General features: G+C 52.0%; 9 protein-coding genes across 9 annotated transcripts; 4 read left to right on the top strand and 5 right to left on the bottom strand.

Annotated features, from left to right (window-relative positions):
• The first annotated feature begins 171 nt into the window (after positions 1–171).
• On the top strand, positions 172–1938 carry BD324DRAFT_637018 (hypothetical protein). Its single transcript, XM_022016962.1, has 2 exons — positions 172–1639; positions 1681–1938. The coding sequence occupies exons 1-2, from the start codon at positions 179–181 to the stop codon at positions 1882–1884; spliced, it is 1665 nt and encodes a 554-aa protein (XP_021868467.1). The 5' UTR covers positions 172–178; the 3' UTR covers positions 1885–1938.
• Positions 1939–3764, bottom strand: BD324DRAFT_637017 (hypothetical protein). The gene is made up of 7 exons (XM_022016961.1): positions 3543–3764; positions 3381–3476; positions 3128–3314; positions 2660–3072; positions 2244–2590; positions 2122–2195; positions 1939–2074 (listed from the first exon to the last, which is right to left on the bottom strand). Exons 1-7 carry the CDS (start codon positions 3725–3727, stop codon positions 2039–2041), a joined length of 1338 nt encoding a protein of 445 aa, XP_021868466.1. The 5' UTR covers positions 3728–3764; the 3' UTR covers positions 1939–2038.
• A 98-nt stretch (positions 3765–3862) lies between these two features.
• BD324DRAFT_664686 (hypothetical protein) lies at positions 3863–6378 on the bottom strand (the record flags this gene model as incomplete). Its single annotated transcript, XM_022018908.1, has 11 exons — positions 5803–6378; positions 5648–5778; positions 5466–5591; positions 5146–5328; positions 5000–5087; positions 4818–4943; positions 4526–4766; positions 4375–4475; positions 4232–4326; positions 4083–4174; positions 3863–4029 (listed from the first exon to the last, which is right to left on the bottom strand). The coding sequence occupies exons 1-11, from the start codon at positions 5926–5928 to the stop codon at positions 3863–3865; spliced, it is 1476 nt and encodes a 491-aa protein (XP_021868465.1). The 5' UTR covers positions 5929–6378.
• BD324DRAFT_168878 (hypothetical protein) lies at positions 6206–7794 on the bottom strand. Its single transcript, XM_022012082.1, has 5 exons — positions 7299–7794; positions 7030–7204; positions 6856–6966; positions 6653–6798; positions 6206–6582 (listed from the first exon to the last, which is right to left on the bottom strand). The coding sequence occupies exons 1-5, from the start codon at positions 7392–7394 to the stop codon at positions 6448–6450; spliced, it is 663 nt and encodes a 220-aa protein (XP_021868464.1). The 5' UTR covers positions 7395–7794; the 3' UTR covers positions 6206–6447.
• BD324DRAFT_169118 (hypothetical protein) lies at positions 7773–9868 on the bottom strand. Its single transcript, XM_022012083.1, has 5 exons — positions 9768–9868; positions 9161–9716; positions 8359–9111; positions 8034–8308; positions 7773–7990 (listed from the first exon to the last, which is right to left on the bottom strand). The coding sequence occupies exons 2-4, from the start codon at positions 9713–9715 to the stop codon at positions 8195–8197; spliced, it is 1422 nt and encodes a 473-aa protein (XP_021868463.1). The 5' UTR covers position 9716; positions 9768–9868; the 3' UTR covers positions 7773–7990; positions 8034–8194.
• A 22-nt stretch (positions 9869–9890) lies between these two features.
• BD324DRAFT_168498 (hypothetical protein) lies at positions 9891–11302 on the top strand. The gene has a single exon (XM_022012080.1). The coding sequence runs from the start codon at positions 10066–10068 to the stop codon at positions 11107–11109; it is 1044 nt and encodes a 347-aa protein (XP_021868462.1). The 5' UTR covers positions 9891–10065; the 3' UTR covers positions 11110–11302.
• A 295-nt stretch (positions 11303–11597) lies between these two features.
• BD324DRAFT_583988 (kinase-like domain-containing protein) lies at positions 11598–12964 on the top strand (the record flags this gene model as incomplete). Its single annotated transcript, XM_022013650.1, has 6 exons — positions 11598–11851; positions 11904–12041; positions 12090–12243; positions 12296–12410; positions 12458–12696; positions 12752–12964. 6 exons carry the CDS (start codon positions 11598–11600, stop codon positions 12962–12964), a joined length of 1113 nt encoding a protein of 370 aa, XP_021868461.1.
• Positions 12965–13578: 614 nt separating this feature from the next.
• BD324DRAFT_584032 (putative translation release factor) lies at positions 13579–15291 on the bottom strand (the record flags this gene model as incomplete). The annotated part of the gene is made up of 8 exons (XM_022013653.1): positions 13579–13886; positions 13941–14157; positions 14209–14554; positions 14611–14697; positions 14749–14851; positions 14901–14959; positions 15029–15107; positions 15165–15291. 8 exons carry the CDS (start codon positions 15289–15291, stop codon positions 13579–13581), a joined length of 1326 nt encoding a protein of 441 aa, XP_021868460.1.
• Positions 15292–15784: 493 nt separating this feature from the next.
• On the top strand, positions 15785–18578 carry BD324DRAFT_636950 (thioredoxin-like protein). The gene is made up of 4 exons (XM_022016960.1): positions 15785–16118; positions 16238–16312; positions 17973–18351; positions 18408–18578. The coding sequence occupies exons 1-4, from the start codon at positions 15936–15938 to the stop codon at positions 18539–18541; spliced, it is 771 nt and encodes a 256-aa protein (XP_021868459.1). The 5' UTR covers positions 15785–15935; the 3' UTR covers positions 18542–18578.

Raw genomic sequence — 18578 nt, 5'->3', positions numbered from 1 at the left:
TGAACATTTCGTGCTATCGTCGTTCGTGTTCCGGACCGGACCTTGAAACGACCCGGAATGGGTGGGGAGCCCCACACAATGGACAATGTCACGAGAGTTTCCCACGGTCGTTCACCTTCAAAAAGTCAAGATGTGCGGCGAAGAGCATAATGTTGGGTCTTTTGAGCTTCACCTCAGCATGCCACGGTCATCATCCCCGTCGTACAGAGATAGGGACAGGCGATACGGGGATGACTCGCCAAGGAGGCATTCTGGTCCAGATCGCGACAGAAATCGTCCCTGGAGCGGCTATAATCAAGGACGAGATTCCCGTGACTGGGATGACTACAGCAGATCAGGAGGACGAGGTGGTCCAGGACCTTCATCTTACAGGGACAGGTACAGGGACGACGAGAGGGATAGGGATAGGGATTATCGGCGTCAATATCGACCGCCTAGGTCAAGGTCGCCTGTATCTGGTCGAGGGTCACCTGTAAAGTCTCGAGCTCCTTCTGTCAGTGCCGGAGGAAGATCAGCTTCGCCCGAAGAGGGTCAAATCACTTCACCTGCCCGGACTGGAGCACAAGATCAGCCGCGAAAGCCTGTGCCTATTCCTTTTTATCGTGACAGGATCCAGGACAGAAGAGATAGAGAGAGGGACAGAGATATGGAGGATCGTCGGCGGGGACCTCGCGATGGGCCGCGATACGGAAGTCGATATAACCCAGGGGATCAATCTGGCCCATCGCGTCGACCCCGCTCACCGTATTCACCACCTCGACACCTTGACCGACGATCTAGATCTTCATCTCAATCCTCGTACTCTTATTCTTCGCATTCCCGATCTTCTCCAGAAAAATCATCCTTGTCGCCTCGTCGTCGACCTCCATCGCAACCTCGTGAAGGCTATCCTCCACCTCCACAAGGTGACAAGTCAGGCTCCGGATTTCCAAGTGTCGCTCGACCGCCACCTAGTGGACCAAGATCTGATCGACCGCCTCCTGCTGGCCCTAGAGCTTTGAACAGTGAATTCAGGCCATTCCCACCACCACCACTACCACCTGCACCGTCTCTAGCAGCCCGAGATAGATCAAATTCCTCAAATCCGTACGGTGGATCCACAGAGACGTCCACGGCGAATGCATCGATGCGCCCTCTCCCTCTAGAGATATCCCAAGCTCGGCGATCATCCCCGTATCAATCCTCCACTCACTCGGAGGTGACCAGTCCGCTTGACCCAGTTAGCACTCCAGCTCAGGAAATCGAAAATCCGTATGGAAGACCTATCAATGCCACGTCCCAGGCTGTCGGCAATCCTGGTCGCTTATCTTGGGCTGAAAGAAGGGTCTCAGGTCAACAGCCAACGGCATCCGCTTCGCCAGTCCATATCAACCAAGATTATCAACCGTCAACCGCGTCTAGTCCAATGACCAATCCGCCTGACAGGCAGGATGCAGCGTCAGCGGTGAAGATAGAGCCGCCTGCTTGGTCCGGCCGAATCGCATCGCATCCAGCGTCATCGGAAGACTCCAAGCCAGCCCTCACTATTGTCAAGCAGGAGGAACTAAATCTAAACACACAACCTCAGATGGATGCCAAGATCCGCTCAGAATTACCTGATATCAGATTGTGGTCAACCATGCCAAAGTGGGAGCTCGACGTGAGTGAATCCAGTCGTCTTGGTCGCTAATTCCACTGCAGCTCGCGAACCACTACAGTCACCTCGCAGCGCTCCAGCAGACCACTATGCGCGCTCAATCAGCCTTGCGATTGGCCACAGCTACAGTAGCGGATGCCGAGGCGGAACGCATCGCTGCCGGGGAAAGGAGGAAAGTCGCGGAGACGCAGCTGGTCGCCAATACTCTAGGCATGGGAGTCGGCATCCTGGGAAGCATGACTACTTAATGTGCCTGCCAGGATGCGTCGCGGCGAAAATCCTATGTCGAATCTCATGCATGATATTGTTCCTATGCTGGACAAATGCTTCCTGGTATGTTTTACAACATTGAGATTCTCTGCGAGCAAGTGCAACCCGATTCTGCGCATTCTTGCGCTTACACTAAGAGTCCGCAGCCTCCATGGCCTCGTACCAAGCCTGCCAGGAGCATCAGCAAAGGCGTTTCCGTTCAAAAGCGATCCCACCTGATATTCCGCTGGAGTCATCAGCTCTGCATCCGTGTCCGTAACTTGGGACAATGGCTTCAGTTTGCCATCAACTGATTCACGGTCAGCGGTGAAAACATGCGCCGGAAGGAAACACAAACCGCTGATCATGGGCTCGTCTCGGTCTGCAGTACCGTTCGCCTCTTGTTGTGCCACTTTCGGCACAGCCCCTACCTCCTCTACCGCCTGGAGCTCGTCTTCAGGCTCGACTTCGGCTTTGACTTGGACCGGCTCTCCACCCATTATTTCGTCGGCAGAGTCCTCCGCCATGAGATTGGCATAGTGAGCGTCTAGAGCTTCATCGTCGAGATCCTTGTCATTGACTTTGTGGAGATCAGGTTTGATTGGAGAATCGTCCATGGAGCCCTTTCGATTCTCGAGCCCTAGAGCAGTCGCGGAACCGGTGACTGTGGAGTGAGTATACCATACGGGCAGGGCATTTTGCGTCCTCCAAACAGCGTCAGCGAAAAGAAAAAGAAAAAAACGTCTGCAGAGAGACGAAGGACCGCAAACTCACCGCTGTGCCTCTGCCAATCGAGCTTTTTCAAGCTCTTCTCTCTCATCCCCTTCACCTCCCACAACAATTTCAAATTTGCGATCTCCTCCCTTCTCGTGCGCTTCTTCTCCAGGAAGAGGCAAAACCTTTACGTTCTGAGCTATCCAAGCCACTATATTGAGACTTGGGAGAGTGCTCCCTTCGACAGCTTTCAGGATCTCACGAATGGACGCTGTGGCGAGATTGAAGCGTTGCATGTTGTCCTGAGTCCCGGTACCGAGTGTCGGATCGGTGGTTGGATCGTGCTCAATCAACTCGGTCGCACATTGGTCACAGACGAAAGCATTAGTGGAAGGGTCGAACAGATTGGAAAGGTCCAGAGGTCGGAATGTTTTACCATCATTTGGGCATATGTATCCTCGGTGTCCGACTTCCTATGATGCAGGCATCAACGTTGTCACCGCTTATGGAGCCTTTTACTGGACGCACCTGCTTGATCTTGTCGTCGATGGCTTTACGCATCATGGCAATTCTGTACTTTGTTACATTCGCGAATTCACGATAGTCCAAGTAATAATAGTTCACGTCTCTCGTCCTGAGCTGATTGTCTTGCGCAGATTGACCCGGAATATTCCTCCGGAACGAGTCTTGCGGCAGACGCTCCTTATTGACATGTCTGGACCATCCGTGACATGTCAGTGACAGGCCGCGGGACCCCAATGGCGGAAAAGGACAAATTCACCTCTTCACCAGTCGATGAACATGCAGCGTGCCAATATATCTCCTCAACTCAGGGGCAGATATGCCCAGGAGGTCTGCTAATGGTCTTTCAGCAGTTCTACAGGCATCGACACTCGCTGTCAGCGAGAATCACGAAGACTGCGAGCGGCCGTACGATACTTACACGCCCAAAGTCACCAGAAGCTTGAATATGAGGATATAAGGGGAGTCGTAGAATGTATACGCTACTTGATAGACGAGATCATGGCAGTATCGCTGTATCTGATCGGAAGACAGCGTATCTGCCATGGCGAAAGCATACTCTGAGGGAGATTGAGACCCGCTGAATGAGTGAAAGTCGACAGACATGGCCGCTCAACGGACACCTCCTCGATCACATTTCGCGACCGTGAGAGAGTTGCGGACTGATCATTCGAAGCGATGAAAATGACTCTATGCATGTCCGTAACTGCTCAGAAACAGGCATATCGTACATCATTAAGACTATTCGATGTCACCTGCAACGGTTCCCACGGGAACGTCGTAGGGATTCAGAATAGGACCAGGTTTACAACCTGGAGGATAAACAGTATACAATGTTCCATTCGTGGCGGAGGGAAGGACCCCGCTGGCTAGGTATTCGCTCTCAATGTTGCGAACTGGCCCAGGTTCTGAATTTAGCCAAACACGTCAGATACTGACCGCTAGCTCATCAGTTACTCACCTACATCAGAGACGTGATCGTCTCCGTGTCGGACTACTAGGGTCGTGTTGGGCAGCTGAAGTCTCTCGTAGAAAGTGGAATTGGCCGGCGTGCTGGACCGTGGCGTTGAGATTACATTGTCGCCGATACATGGCCCTTGATGAACTCACTTCAGGTCAAAATCCGCTGTAACGAGGAGCATGGCTGCCTCCGAGTAGACTTTGCGATTGGGCTGACCTTTGAAAGGCCAGCCTGCACACAGAGGCTAAGTGGAACACTTCAGCTAGAAATTCCGTCAATTCACTATACTTACCACAAGAGTGAGATCTTGCACATATTTCATGTCGAACCGATCAACCGCATTCAGGTCAGCTTGAATGCTTTCGAAGTATGCAAATGTGTGGTTCTGCAAATCTGGAGAGGGATGCGGTCAGAGACTATGTCCTTGACATCATGCTGCTCACCTTGATCGAGACACACTGTCGGGAGGACAGCCATAAGTTGAGGGGTGTAATATGGAGCATATGCTGTATAATTGAATGCTGACCAGTTGCCTTGATGAATGGCATCGTATAGAGCCTGATTGAGTGCTGGAAACTTTGGACGAGTGTCAAGGAAATTCAAATACGCCATGGCTCGAAAATCGGAGGATGATACGCCGCTCGAGTTGCCTCCATCAGCCATTGCAACTGCCTCTTGGTATGCCTATTATGGGTTCAGCATGATCTCAAGGTGCTCAGTGGGTAGCCTCCGTACTTTGACAATGCTGCCCTTGCCTTCTTTGCGATACGGGCACGCGGTATCATTCAGACAGTAGGCGTCTGATCTCAGGAGGAGGTTGTTGACGCTTTCAACCTCCCATTCAAGCAGCTTCACATTGGGCTGTGTGGTACCATCATTGCCGCCCTGACATGCAGTAAAGGCATCTGTCAACTCACCAGACCCGTTGCAAGTACAGCGTCAAGTACCATACGACCGATATGTTGAGGATACTTGGCGGCATATCGAGCGGCTCCAAAAGTGCCACTATTGGGAAGCGACTCAGCAACACAGTATGTCCTGGCCCGTTGACAGAGTCACCTACTAGGATTCTGCGAGAAAATTCATCTCATCGTACCCAAGGGCTTGTCGGACCGAGTTCCAATCTTGTATGTTGACATTGGTGCTCATAGTCTCGATCAAGCCGGGCTTGCTTTGATCATTGCAAGATGTGGCATATTGATTCGCTGCCTCTTGGAGCAGCTGGAATTCTCCCTCAGTGGTCGGACTGGACATCATGAGCAGGTTCTATGACATCTACTTATGACTCACAGGCTAGCAGGTAGGACGAAGTCTGTGGTACAGTTGAGAGGCGTGGAGGAGAATGTACCTCGGAAGTCCATCCCTATTCCAGCATCAGCTCACGAGCAAAATGTCGACTCGCCCAAGATGTCATATTCAATGAGCGGCAAGAGAGGCTCTGCGGTGGAGGTATTGAGGGCCAGCTCCCAGATATTGGATGGCACCTCTCCATTCGGTCCACCAGGATTACTAGTGCCCAGGTGTCATGTATGCCTCGACTAATTCGGGTATCTCGAAATGCTCACAAATTGATCAATCCCTTTGGGTTCTGAGGCCGATACATAGCGAAGTGTAGCGTTACGTTGTTCATGTCACCGATGGGCTCCTCGTAATTCATAGGCACAGTCAATTGACCGCAGTGAAGTGTGCTTGGGAGCTGAGCTGGAAGCTGTGCATTGACCAGCTCGTAAGGGACGACAGTTGAACAGTTGATCCACTGGATGGTGTAACTGCCACATTCAGCCCCGAAGACAGTAGTCGAAACCAGAATGAACGAGATTGCACAAAGGGGGAGCGAAGAGATCATCCTGCCCAAATGAATCGATGAGAAGGTAGGGAGTGTCGATAAGGCGGCTCGGACATCTGAAGATCGGCTGAGTACTTATATACGGTCTGGAAAAGCATGGTAGGATTCATGCCGCTCTTGAACGAGCGGTCGCCGGCGGGAGCGACCGGCAGCGGCGACCGCTTCGCAGGCAGACCGGCCGACGGACGTGATCCTGTGCGTCAAAGGCAGGTACTGTCAGAGCCCTTACCATCATTGGAAAGGAACAGCTCCCAGATCCTGCCATGAGAACTGGGGAGAGTCTCTGAGCTGCCCTTAGGACAACCGCGGATTGCAAGCGTTAGCAAGAAAAATTTATACATTCACTACGGAAAGTCTTTACCGAGCCTAGTCCGAAACTCGCCCTTGAAGCAAGGTGAACACAGCTTGTGGCAATCAAACAACAAGAGCAGCGAATTGGAGTGGGCATAAGATTCATTATACCATACGGGAGCGATGTGCAGAGATGGGGGCTCATGGGGTAACCAATGGCTGTGGTTCTTAGCGTCTGGGTGATCGGGCCTCGTCCTGAGCGATACCGGCTCCAACGACTCCATAGTTTCCGCTGGGGTCGGCAAATGGGTCACGAGGGGCGTTCTCGATGTAGTTCGACAGCTTAAGAGTCTTCTGAAAGACCTGAGTGGACGCCATCAGCAATGCAGAGGGCGGGGGGGGGGGGGGGGGGAAATTCTAGGACTGGTCTCACGTTGGGAACACCATGGTGTTTCATTCTCAAGGCGTGGACGACGAGGTATCCGAGAAGAAGGGTGGTGACGATGAAGCCGATCCAGATGAAAGCAAGTTGAGCGTGCAGCTCTGAGCAAGCACTCTGGAAGATTTTCTTTGCGGCCTCTGCAGGGAGACTCGGTCAATCACAGTCGGATCCATTGGTTTGGGCCGCAGACTCACGAATCACCTGTGGATCGGCATTTTCAAACTCTGGAAGGTCGAAAAGGTCGTCAATGTGTTTGCAGACTGATCGGTCCTCAGAGGTGAAAAGAGTAGTGTCTATTCCGGCGGCTAAAGAGGAGAGGCGGTCTCAGCGCAGCCCGTCGTGCTCTTAGACGTTGTATTGTCACTCACCGAGCCAGAAGATCATGGACAGGCATAGAACGCTGATCTCAACGAGGAATGTCGCGAGGACGGTCTGCGAAAAGAAATGCCGAGTCACGGCGAGCACGATCTCGGCAAGTATCGTCCATGCTCCTACGAAGGCATCGTAGGTGAAGGTATGGGATTTAAACCCGAGAACTCGAGTCTAAAAGCGAAGGATCAGTCTCCGTTCTACATGCCTCAGACCAGATGAGAGCTCTATACGAGTGCTGAGGAACGAGTGATGCGTCATGACATACCGAGTGTTCCACATGAACGGAAATACCAAGGACAACTGCCCCTACGATGAACAGCAGGACCGCACCAGAGTATCTGACAACAAGAGGACTGGGCATTTTTGAATTCACAGGATCAGATGAATGGGGATAAGTGGGGAGCGATGGAGACGTTCCTTCATTCCTGCTCTCCCAGAGAAGCTCATCTTTAAGAACATTATCGACTATGAACTCTCCACTCCCTCTCCCTCCCCGTTGAGGTCATTATTCATTGCATTCCGGGCGATGCGGGCATTGGGTCAAGCCGTGGCGACATAACCGGGAGTTTTTCACTATCTCCTACTTGCCTCTTTGGATACTAGCATGTCACCCTCCCCTCGTTCACGCGTATTGACGGCGCTTTCCTGCTGCACTTTGAGCATACGGTTGGTATAGCTTATCGCCCAGGGGCGTATGACCCTCCATCTCCGTGCTCTTGCATGATCCAAAGCGATGCTTATAAATAATAACGTTTGTGTTCATGTTGTGCCCCTTCTCCCGTCAATGACGCACGGAGATTTTTCCACGAAACCTTGGTGGGTAATTCGCTTGATTTCAAGTGGCGTTATTGCGACTGGCCTTGGACGCCATGCATTGGCATAGGGGCGGGTGGGGGCTCAAGGGGGATCCTTCATATCGTCATTGACAGAGGGGTGTGGGACGACCACACCATACCACTGGAGAGTAGTATGTAAGAGATGCTCCGCGCAGGACACCTGCCTCAATGGCGCTAAGGCGCTCCAGAGCGGAATTGGAATTACGAGCGAAGTTGCGGCCGAATCGCTGTCGTCACGCGATCTCCGCTCGGCAAGTCGATCTATTGCGTGCAGAAAGCAATCAGATAAGGTTGCTCATACATGCCAGGTATCCGTCAATTGCATCTACGGTCGTGAATCGACGAGTCGAAGGGAAGCTTTCCTCTCGTCAAGCCATTTGAACAGCGAAATTTGACCCAACGTGTAAGTCAAAGACGTCCAAACATACAGTACCATTCCCTGTGGTGTACGTCAGCAAAAACGGAGGGACTGAGCCACGCTCAACTCACTGCTGGCATATGGCTAGCCATGATGACTAGGATGACTGCGGCACCTCTCATGACACTGACGAGTCCTTTGCGGATGATCCTTGCCCGAACCTCTGGGGGCAGACTGGACCGCCTGGGATTCACGTCCTCCAACACTGGTGGTGGCAGGTTCTTCACCGTGACGCGAGGCATCATCGGGTGAAGATCGGATGACGTGCTTGAAAACGCCCTTTCAGACCGGCTTTTCGCGCCGGGAGTAGGAGCGGGCAGTGGACGCTTCCTCTGAGGGGATAGAGCGGTCTGCTCCCGACTGGCTCGCTGAAGTTGCTGTACGCGACTGGAATATCGCGAAGGACTTGGCGGCGGTGAGGGTCTAGAGGGAGTAAATGAGGGTGCAGCAGTCACTGAGGATCCCGCTTGACCCTTTTTATCTGTCTCAGTTGCCTCAGGGACAACTCCCAGCTGGTTCTCGCCAGTCTTGCCAGCTTTGGCAGCGGAAAGCTCGGCACCCCGCCTCAACCCCACACCAGTGATCTCTGCGATGGCGAATGATGTGAAACCAGCCGCGAGGGATATAGCCATGTCTGGTTCACCGAGATGTTGTATCCACATGAAGCTTTCAGATGCAATCGTGTTCCCGATTCCACCGACAGATGCTCGCACGCCTGTCGACATGGTCAAAAGCAGCGAGAGATTGAAAAGCAAAGGTCCGAATTGACTCAGGCGGGGATGTATCCCATTAAGCTTGTATAGTCGGTCTCGTTCGGCCTTGACCTGGGGCAGAGATCAGAGTCATGTAGGGTGTCCACGGGTCCACACATACCACCTCGACGACCCAGGCCCTATAGCCCTTTTCGTCCATTCCTGCTTTTCTAGCTTTTATAGCCAACAAGGGAGCTTGTTCTTCGTTGAACTTGCTGATCTGAGGGTTGACCATCTCCATTTTGGCCCTTTGACGCCTCTGCCATAGTGTCGTCGGAAATGTGAACAGTGATCTGACAACAATGGCTAGGAGGATAATGGTGGCCCCGCTCGATGCAATGGGAGAATGGTGGATGATGTCGGATACGAGCCCAGTGGGATATCTGAGAAGTGTTTGGGCGGTATCAAAGGTCGTCGAGATGGCAGAGTCAATCGAGAAGTCCCTCTTCGATATACGCAAGGCTCCGTCTTTGGCAGTTCTGGGCCCACATAGTCGAGCAAATCTATCGTGCCGGACACGAAATGTTGACGGACCGGCTCCTGGTGAAGATAATGGTCTAGAAGCGAGATGAAAGTTCCGTCTAGCCACCAAGTTGGACTCAGCCTCTCTGAAGAGGATCGACTCGAAGGTTGCCGAAGAAGGTACACCTTGCCGAAGTGTTTGACCTGCCCACATTCTTCACGACGTTAGGAACATGAATTACTGCGATGAAAGCTGTCTGTCTGACCTCGCTGCCACGCCGGAGTTTCTGGCCGATAATCGCCGCTGCCAGCCTTTGAGGTGTCGAGGTCTGCTTGTCTATCATCTTGCTACTTCATACACATATCATTGCCATTCCATCTATCTTTTCTCCGACCTTTCTCAAGGACGCACGTTGAGATCAGACGTGCTGCCCGTGACTTCGGGTGTAGGGACAGAGGAGCAATCTCTCATGGAACTCTACAATACAGAGTAAACCTTTCATTTTGAAAAAGATCAGACCGTGACTCACAACTTGTTCCCCCCCTCCCTCCTGTCCCTTTACAATGGCATCAGCAGGTACGAAACGTCCTCTCTCTCCGCACGAAGACGATCGTTCTCGACACGGCCACGGCGAGTCATCTAGGTCGAGTCACCATGATCGAAAGGACAAGCCCAAAGATTGGCGCGATGCCTTCCTGGATGATGAACCTCGACGGCGGTCCAAGGATCACAGGGTCAGGAGCAGGGAAGGAGACTACCATCGCTCGCGAGATGACAGGGACCCTAGAGATGAGCGATACAGACGGGATATGGACCGACGGGGCGGACGCTACGAGGACGACAGAAGAGGGGGTGGCGACAGACGCGGCGATATGAGTCGTCATTATGATAGAGACTATCGAGGATCTCGCAGAGACACAACGGATCATCACCGAGAGCGTGAGCACATCGGTGGCGAGAAAGTCTCTTCCCGACGCTATGGTGACACGCGTGATCGCAGGGACCATGATGATGCCTCTGTAGACAGGGAGGACGGAGAGTGCGTCGCGAGTCAGTACACTGTCGAATCATCGCTGATGAGCACGACATCTAGGATCGAAGGATCTCCAGAGAAAAAGCAACACCCTTTGCCGGCTTCACCCAGTGCCTCAAGAGATGTCTCAAAGAGTCCTCGAGATCCCCGGCAAGCATCCAGCAGTGCTCAGTCCATGTCAAGAGGGAACTTCAAATCTGTCTCGATCCCAACTGGACCGAAAGGTGCTTCTTTTTCCTCTTCCATGGGAGGTATCTCAAATGTCTTTGATCGACGCGACCAGCGCGACGTTGGTCCTAGCAATAACTCAAGTGGACAATCATCAGTACCAGAGGAGCCTATTGTCACATTGGAGGAAGAGACAGATCCCGAAAAAATCCTAGAGGAAAGACGAAGGAAGAGAGAGGAGATCATGGCCAGGTTCAAGGCAAAGACCATGAATGCAGCTCCCTCGCAGGCAGCTTCTGCGATGGATAGTCCATCGACGGGCAACGGAGCTGATAGTGTCACTACTGCGGGTATGCAGACTGCAGAGCGATCTGGAGCGGCCACCGGAACTACAACGGGTGAGTGAGATGAGACTACTGCCATGAACGCTGACTTGAAGCAGGTGCCACACTTCTTTTACGCCATCTAGGCACCAAGTCCTCAACAGCAAACATTGAGAGCATTTCCACTCCAGTCATTGCCTCTACACCTCAGGGTCATGACCTTGATCTAGCAAAGCACGGGGACGAAAAGTCGAGTTCAACACAACTCGTCGCGGGCGACGGAGGGCACGGCTTCTCCGCCGCGGATTATGACCCAACGGACGACCGTAAGGTCGATGAGGAGAAACGCCAGAAGGATCTAGAGGATCTTGGCGGGGAGAAACCGAAGGAGGATGAGCGAAAGCCTAAAGAAGACGAGTATGAAGAAGTCGAGATTGAGGTCGAAGACGAGGAAGATGAGGATGTCGACATGTTCGCCGTATTTGGCGGGGAGGAGAAACCTAAAAAAACCCGTAAAGTCACTGTTCGTAGACGAAAGGGCGGAAGTGGAGTCGAAGGGGAAGATGACAGGATGGAGATCATCAAGCCGAAGAAGAATGCCGTACTGGACGTGGTGGACAACGTCGACGATACTGATGGGTATTATCGAATCACCCCAGGTGAAATCCTGGACGACGGGCGGTATCAAGTCACTATCACTCTTGGAAAGGGAATGTTCTCGGCAGTGGTCAAAGCCAAGGTGCTTAAAGCTGTAGGTCAGGAGAGGCGGCAAGATGTCGTCGGTCGAGAAGTCGCCATCAAAGTCATCCGATCGCAGGAAGCCATGTGAGTGGTGCTACGTGCTTACGGAGTCGGGCTCGCTGATCCGATTCGTCAGGTACTCTGTTGGTCGCAAAGAAGTTGCGATACTCAAACAGCTCAACGATGCCGATCCAGATGACAAGAAGCACATCGTTCGTTTGGAGCACGTCTTTGACCATCGAGGGCACATGTGTCTAGTCACAGAGAGTATGAGGTGAGTGTCTCGGCACCTCAGTAAATACATGGCTGACACCCATTCCAGTATGAATCTTCGAGACGTGATCAAGCGCTTTGGCAAAGATGTTGGTTTGAACATGCGGGCTGTACGGGCATACGCCCATCAGCTCTTCTTATCCTTGTCCCTGATGAAGAAGTGCAACATTGTCCACGCGGATATAAAGCCTGACAACATCCTTGTGAGTCGCCCGTCATTGCCTAGGGTTGCTTGCCTGACACGTCCTTTTACAGGCTTCGGAGAACAAGGGCCTGCTGAAAGTCTGCGACTTTGGCTCGGCCTCGGATGCTTCCGAAGGAGAAATCACACCTTACCTTGTATCTCGATTCTACCGTGCACCAGAGATCAGTGAGTGAAGGGTCTTATGTCCCGTTACTACGCTGACACTCTTGCAGTTCTTGGTCTTCCCTACGACACAGCCATTGACATCTGGTCCGTCGGATGTACGCTGTATGAACTATATACAGGCAAGATCCTATTCCCCGGCCGGTCCAATAACCACATGCTGCTGCTCATGATGGAGACCAAGGGCAAGATCAGTCATCGACATATCAAAAAGGCGACATTTAGAGACATGCACTTTGACGAATCGAACGACTTTATCAGTATCGAGACGGACAAGATTACTGGGCAGGTGCGTGACACTGGCTGTCTATTGGGCAGTTCAAAGCTGACTTGTGTTTCTCCAGGCCGTCGCTAAGACCTTGGTGATCTCGAAACCTACGCGAGATCTACGTTCGAGATTGGTTCCACCGTCCAGCGTTCAACTCAAGATGAAAGATGACGAGTTGAAGCAGTTGCTTCACTTTGTCGACCTACTTGAGAAATGTACACAGCTGGACGCAAGCAGGCGAATCACACCGAGGGAAGCACTGTTGCATCCGTTCTTAGCTTCCGCGTGAACTAAAGGTGGACGATGGGGGATTCTTGGTATCGAGTCCATCCGGAGGCATCAACTTTCATGCATCGTTCGAGCTGCCTTGCTGTGCAGCCCTTCAGTCTTGTTCATGATGGTGGCCATTGGACTTTACTCATGATTGAGCTAGAATGAACGCAGTAAGAAAAAGATGCAATGCTACAAAGATCCAGAAACAAAAAAGAAAGAAAGATACGAGTAACTACAGTGCCTCCCACAATGTCAGCTAGAGTCTGCAGGGTTCATCCGGAGTCACTGGTTCAACCTCACGCCCTGTTGATGAGCTTCCCACAGGTCGGGTGCTTGTTCAGCGATCCACTTGCAAAGATCACCTTGCTCTTGGCCTTCAGGCTGCTGATCAAGACAAATGGATCATAGAGATCCCGTTCAACCCTCTCCTCTCCTTCCTTCATTGACACCTCCCTCACCATCCCCGCTTCAGCACCGCCACTCTCTGACGCGCCACTGTCCTCTCGCCCAATCTTGAGCCCAGACTCGCGCGGCGCGGCGCTAAGCGGGGCTCTTTGGCCCAATGAACACTGTCAAATATCTGGGCATGGTAATCTCAGCACATCTTCGGGGTTGACGACCTTCTTGTGTTCACTCACCACTGTCGTCTTCAGACCCGTAGAATTCATCGTCGTCTCCTTCTAAATCTCCCAAATCTTCGAAAGCGACTTTATATCGAAGAATACCTCCGATTCCACCGAATCCCTTGACAAATTGACTCCCTTCTTGTGATTTGTTTGTCACGAATTCCAGAGTCGCACCAAACTCTTTGTAGTTTTCAGCGAACCATTCCAATAGAGGCTGAGGTTCCGCAGCTTGCTCCATCTCAAGGCCAGTTGATTTGTCCATGAACTTCTCTCGGTCTTTCTCTCCGGGATTCGAAAAGACAATTATCTCCTCTGGCGGGAAGATGTCAGCTAGGTCGCGAAACGGTACAATGAAGAGGGATTCACCTCCAGCGGCATTTCGCAAAGTATTTCGAACAGTCTCGAGATTCTCCCAAACAATCAGAGTCTCCACAGCTCCCATATCCAAAGCCTTGAGCGTGTCAACGATACCGAAGCAGTATTTGCCGGTATCCAACGCAATCTCGTCAAAGTACTTTTGGATCAATCGTTTCTCCTGTACGAACTTGACGTTGGCCAGAGAGTCGGCCGCAAGCTCGATAGCCTACAGGCTTTCAGCATACAGTACCTTTTTCAATTCCTATCCGTCACTAACCTGGTTAAATCCGTTCTCCCCACCATACGAAACATCCACAACCTTGACAACTTTGGCCAATAATCGTGGGTCAAAGAGATCACTACCGCTCAGATCCGTCTTGAGTTCGGCACTTCCGGCCAGAACCAGACCCGCGACATTGACCTTGTCGGCTGTGATAAAGTGTTGGACGGCCAGTTCGGCGACTTTACGGACATAATTCCGTCGAGCTTCTTCTCTCAATCGAGAGAAACGAAGAGCAGATTGACCTCCTCTTCCGTGCTTTTTCGGCAGGTCGACACTGAATTTGTGAACAACTTCACGTGTGTTTCCGGACAGTGTGCCAAATAGAGATCCGTTTCCGTCACTGGAGGAGGGTATGTCAGTTTCGAGGCTGTGTGATCCGCAATTCGATAAACTCACATGATGATGAAACCCCACTTGGAATCTGTCTCGAGCAGTTCTTCGAGAGCTTCAACGTGGAATCTGCTATCACACATGTAAAGCGACCTGGTCAAGCAAGTCAGCAGCCAAAGTGAAAGACGCAATCGCGCTACTCACGTATTGATGGGTTTGAAAGGGGTCAAGTCGAATGCGATCTTCTTCTCCTTGCCCTCCTCGTTCAAAATGGTACCGACGAACAGACACAGACCAGTCTCGGGAACTAGGCAAAGAATCAGCTCCACTGCCAAGTGACTCGACAACGGACCGACCTCGATTGTAGAGCTTGAGTTTCTGTTGCGTGGAAGTGATGGCAGAGAGGACTGAAAGTCTGGTGGAGAGACGGATGTCAGCACTCATCTAGACAGCAACATGGACGTTCAATGCAAGGGCCACCCACCTGTTGACTCGAGACTTGATATTTGAAGCGGTACCGTACTCAGTCGTCAACAAGTTGCTGGCCTGCGAGATTTGAGATCCTGCAGGTAACGCTCAGACACGCCATTTCCCTTTTTCACTTGCCGCGCAGGACTCACTTGGTGGCAAGATCAGAGTGATACATGATGTACCTGCTCCTCTTGACGTAGCCAACATGGTGAGAAGCTTTCGATATCGCCATATTTCAATAGCTTGATCAGTCTGCGCGGGCGAGCGAGCGCACATCAATGAAGGGCACAAGCGAATGTCAGTTTGATGCTAGCTCACCTCTTCGGATGACATGGTGTGGAGTTAGCTTTCCGGAAACCCTGATGAGACTCTATGCGGGTTGAATTCGCTCCCTCCAGAGATGCTGTCTGATGATGATTGGAATGGAGACTGTCACCTGAATGGTCAAAGGGTCAAGGTGATGATGGACACATCGAAATTTGAGGATTTTGTGGCGAACGGAAGCAAAAATTGGACCTTGGACGTGGTGGCGATTTTGCCGCACAGGAAGGTGGTCACGGTACATAGCATGCAGAGATGCTGCTGGTACTCTCCCAAGTCTTGATGGGACGCGAGCAACAGGTGGGCCATCCCACTGCTCTTCCCTCGAAAGATGATTCCAGAAAAGCCTGTGTTGATCCGCTTGATGCTTGTTGGGACAACGTCACGTGATCTCTTCGGCCGACCGCGGCCTGTTCGCTCGCTCAAATGTCGTGCTTTCAAATGTCCATGTTCAGCCTTGACCTGGTTATTCACGACAACGAGAGCGATAACTACAGCAGCGTAGAGATACGAATACCGAGAGACTGAGGTGACATCTTCGTGAAAGCGCCACCTGCGGCCAGCAATACTGGATCTCTGACTCAAAGGCACCGACCAACATGGCATCCACTTCCAACCACATTTCTATTACTTCCCCTGAGCAGTTCAAGTCCGTCTTGTCCGAAGACTTGAACAGAGTGTCATGCTTGAACTTTTGGGCACCATGGGCGGAGCCATGCAAAGACTTCAATAAGGAGTTTGAGAACGCAGCGGGGAAATTCCCAAAGACTCTGTTCTTGTCCGTGAGTGGTGGTGGTCAATCTCGTCCGGCGAGCAGAACCAGGGCGAGGAAATTGTCATGATCTACAAGCCTTCCACTGGTCTGTTCGCTTCGGCCATTGCTGATTCCCATCACATACAGATCGAGGCGGAGGCTCTGCCGGATATCGCTGAGACGTTCGATATCGAGGCTGTCCCTTCTTTTCTCCTCTTAAGGGTGAGTCATGATTCTCAGCGTCCTGAATTGGAGGTATATCTCCATGGCCCATGGTCCGCATATCGATAGCCTTGCGGATAGACTGTGCGGCGAAGCTCTTTATCGCACAAGCGATGTCCTTTCTTCCCTCCTCTGCATTGGCTGGAGCATTTTCCAGGCCTTCTCTCATCGCATCCTCATCTTCGTGTTAGATTCCACCGTGAAACCTCCCATCTCCCTGTTCTACAACCCTCCTCCATTCATCAGCTACTACCCCGCACTCTGTCCCATACTACCGGCCGAGTAACAGCGAACACCCTCCACCTGAATGCGAGCTCGTCTTTGGATGTAGGTCGTTATGGGGATCTGTCTTGCCCTCCGACGCGTTTACAGACTGATCATCCTTTGTCGTTCTACACCTCGCTGTGGGGCGAAGGGTGAGAAGTCATTGGAAGGTCGTATGCGGTCTGGAGACTATATAAAGAGACGGTGGCGAGACTTGTCAAAATGGCAGCTGTCCTCGCAGAGAGTTTTCTTCGTACGAAGAGAGAACATCGACTCAACTTTACTTTCTGCTCCTTATCATGTCCGCATGATACATTGCAGACGCTTGCTCGCCTCGAAGAATCAATCGCTGACCTAGCTTCTCCTCTATAATTCCTCCTCCTACTTTCTCCCTCGCACCGCCCTCCCTAATCCTCTTTCTACCATGGCCGACTTGACTCCACCTCTGACGCCTTCATCAAATGGTAAAATACCTGTGTCTAATCCTCCACCCGGGTCGCCACTTAACCCGACCTCGTCACTCGCCATCCCCGTTCTGCGACGCCCTTCGACCCGCGGCTTCATGGGACATCGTAAATCACTGACGCCTCATAACACACCGGATCGATTCACACCTCGAACGCCATTGACATTCCTGTCTAATTCGCCCACTGCCTCCTCAACGGGTGGTATGCCTTCATCCTATGCCTCGTCTGTCGGATGGCAACTGCAAACCCCACCTTCGACACCTGGTCCACCGATTTTTGAATCATCCTCGCCATACATGGCAACTCCGCGGAAATCATCTGGATCGACTTCCTCCTTGGGATACCAAATGCATATTGAAATCCCATCTTCGTCGCGTTCATCGGACGCCTCGATCGGATCTACGCCTCGTTCAACGCTCGATGACATGGCCTATGCTGGTCCATCACCCCTGGACAAAATGGACCACTTATTCTCCATCCCACCTTCACCGCCCATCATGATGCCTTCCGCTCAATTGCTCGAAATGCCTCCGAATTACCATCCCGACCCCCACAATCAACACTCGATCGCGTCTCCCTTCGTCAATATCAAATCCTCTCCTTCGCCCCTGGCCGCAAAACCCGGTCCGGTGTCCTGCATCTCGCCCCTGGTCAATACCCATCCACGACGACACGGTATCAAACTACGTCGTGGTTCCAACTTGGCTCACGAAATGAATGCCTTGGATCTTGACGATGCCGCGGATAATGTTGATGCCAAATATGGCCTTGATGCCGATACTATCGACGGTCAATGCGCTTTGGTGCCCTCTCCGACGCGTTCCAACCATGATGTCACCCGGACGGCTTGACTTCGACCACCACATACACCATGATACCCATTTTCTTCTCTTTCACGCACTGCACCACCCACGATCCCGCCCACTCAGGGTCATACCCTTTTAGCGCGTCATTCCGGAGCCGATACCACCCTTCTGCACCAGCTCTTGAGCCAACATTCCGGCGCTTCGCCCTCTCAACCACTCTCGACATCTGATGCCAAGCCCGCTCCTCCGCCAGCCATCCCATCTGTCGACTCCGCCCCGTCAAAACCACGTACAGAGGAAGAGATCACCGCTCGATGCAAGGAACTGATGAACAAGCACAAAGTTGTCCTCTTCATGAAAGGCAATCCTTCTTCGCCCAAATGTGGCTTTTCACGCCAGACCGTTGGAATCCTTAGAGAGAAGGGAGTCGAGTTTGCCTGGTTCGATATACTTTCAGATGAGGACGTGAGGCAAGGGTTGAAGAAACTCAATGATTGGCCAAGTGAGTCGATCGAGTCAGCATCACGAGAATTCTCAAATCGCTCACAAACCTTTCAGCATTCCCTCAGATCATCCTCAACGGCGAGCTTGTTGGTGGTCTAGACATTTTCAGAGAAATGGTCGAGTCTGGCGAATGGGATGAGCTGTATAATGGGATTGAAGAGGAGGCAGAGGGAGAGGAGAAGGCATAGATGTAAGGCGAGCTGTACAACATGCATTACAGATGGC

The sequence above is a fragment of the Kockovaella imperatae genome, assembly GCF_002102565.1.
Source record: "Kockovaella imperatae strain NRRL Y-17943 chromosome Unknown BD324scaffold_15, whole genome shotgun sequence".
Taxonomy (NCBI): Eukaryota; Fungi; Basidiomycota; class Tremellomycetes; order Tremellales; family Cuniculitremaceae; genus Kockovaella; species Kockovaella imperatae.
Note: the sequence above shows the minus strand (reverse complement) of the source record. Positions and strands in the feature narration are given on the sequence as shown.

Excerpts from the sequence above, each read along its gene's own strand:
- BD324DRAFT_637018 (XM_022016962.1), top strand. The coding sequence starts at position 179 with ATGCCACGGTCATCATCCCCGTCGTACAGAGATAGGGACAGGCGATAC. Across the intron at positions 1,640-1,680 it reads TGCCAAAGTGGGAGCTCGAC|CTCGCGAACCACTACAGTCA; the intron begins GTGAGTGAATCC and ends ATTCCACTGCAG.
- BD324DRAFT_637017 (XM_022016961.1), bottom strand. The coding sequence starts at position 3,727 with ATGTCTGTCGACTTTCACTCATTCAGCGGGTCTCAATCTCCCTCAGAG. Across the intron at positions 3,315-3,380 it reads GTTCATCGACTGGTGAAGAG|ACATGTCAATAAGGAGCGTC; the intron begins GTGAATTTGTCC and ends CGGATGGTCCAG. Across the intron at positions 2,196-2,243 it reads AGACGAGCCCATGATCAGCG|TTGATGGCAAACTGAAGCCA; the intron begins GTTTGTGTTTCC and ends ACCGTGAATCAG.
- BD324DRAFT_168878 (XM_022012082.1), bottom strand. The coding sequence starts at position 7,394 with ATGCCCAGTCCTCTTGTTGTCAGATACTCTGGTGCGGTCCTGCTGTTC. Across the intron at positions 6,967-7,029 it reads GTCCATGATCTTCTGGCTCG|CCGCCGGAATAGACACTACT; the intron begins GTGAGTGACAAT and ends TCTCCTCTTTAG. Across the intron at positions 6,799-6,855 it reads TGCCGATCCACAGGTGATTC|AGGCCGCAAAGAAAATCTTC; the intron begins GTGAGTCTGCGG and ends GTCTCCCTGCAG.
- BD324DRAFT_169118 (XM_022012083.1), bottom strand. The coding sequence starts at position 9,715 with ATGTGGGCAGGTCAAACACTTCGGCAAGGTGTACCTTCTTCGGCAACC. Across the intron at positions 9,112-9,160 it reads GGGCCTGGGTCGTCGAGGTG|GTCAAGGCCGAACGAGACCG; the intron begins GTATGTGTGGAC and ends TCTCTGCCCCAG. Across the intron at positions 8,309-8,358 it reads TGGCTAGCCATATGCCAGCA|GGAATGGTACTGTATGTTTG; the intron begins GTGAGTTGAGCG and ends CGTACACCACAG.
- BD324DRAFT_168498 (XM_022012080.1), top strand. The coding sequence starts at position 10,066 with ATGGCATCAGCAGGTACGAAACGTCCTCTCTCTCCGCACGAAGACGAT.
- BD324DRAFT_636950 (XM_022016960.1), top strand. The coding sequence starts at position 15,936 with ATGGCATCCACTTCCAACCACATTTCTATTACTTCCCCTGAGCAGTTC. Across the intron at positions 16,119-16,237 it reads CAAAGACTCTGTTCTTGTCC|ATCGAGGCGGAGGCTCTGCC; the intron begins GTGAGTGGTGGT and ends CATCACATACAG. Across the intron at positions 18,352-18,407 it reads GAAACTCAATGATTGGCCAA|CATTCCCTCAGATCATCCTC; the intron begins GTGAGTCGATCG and ends CAAACCTTTCAG.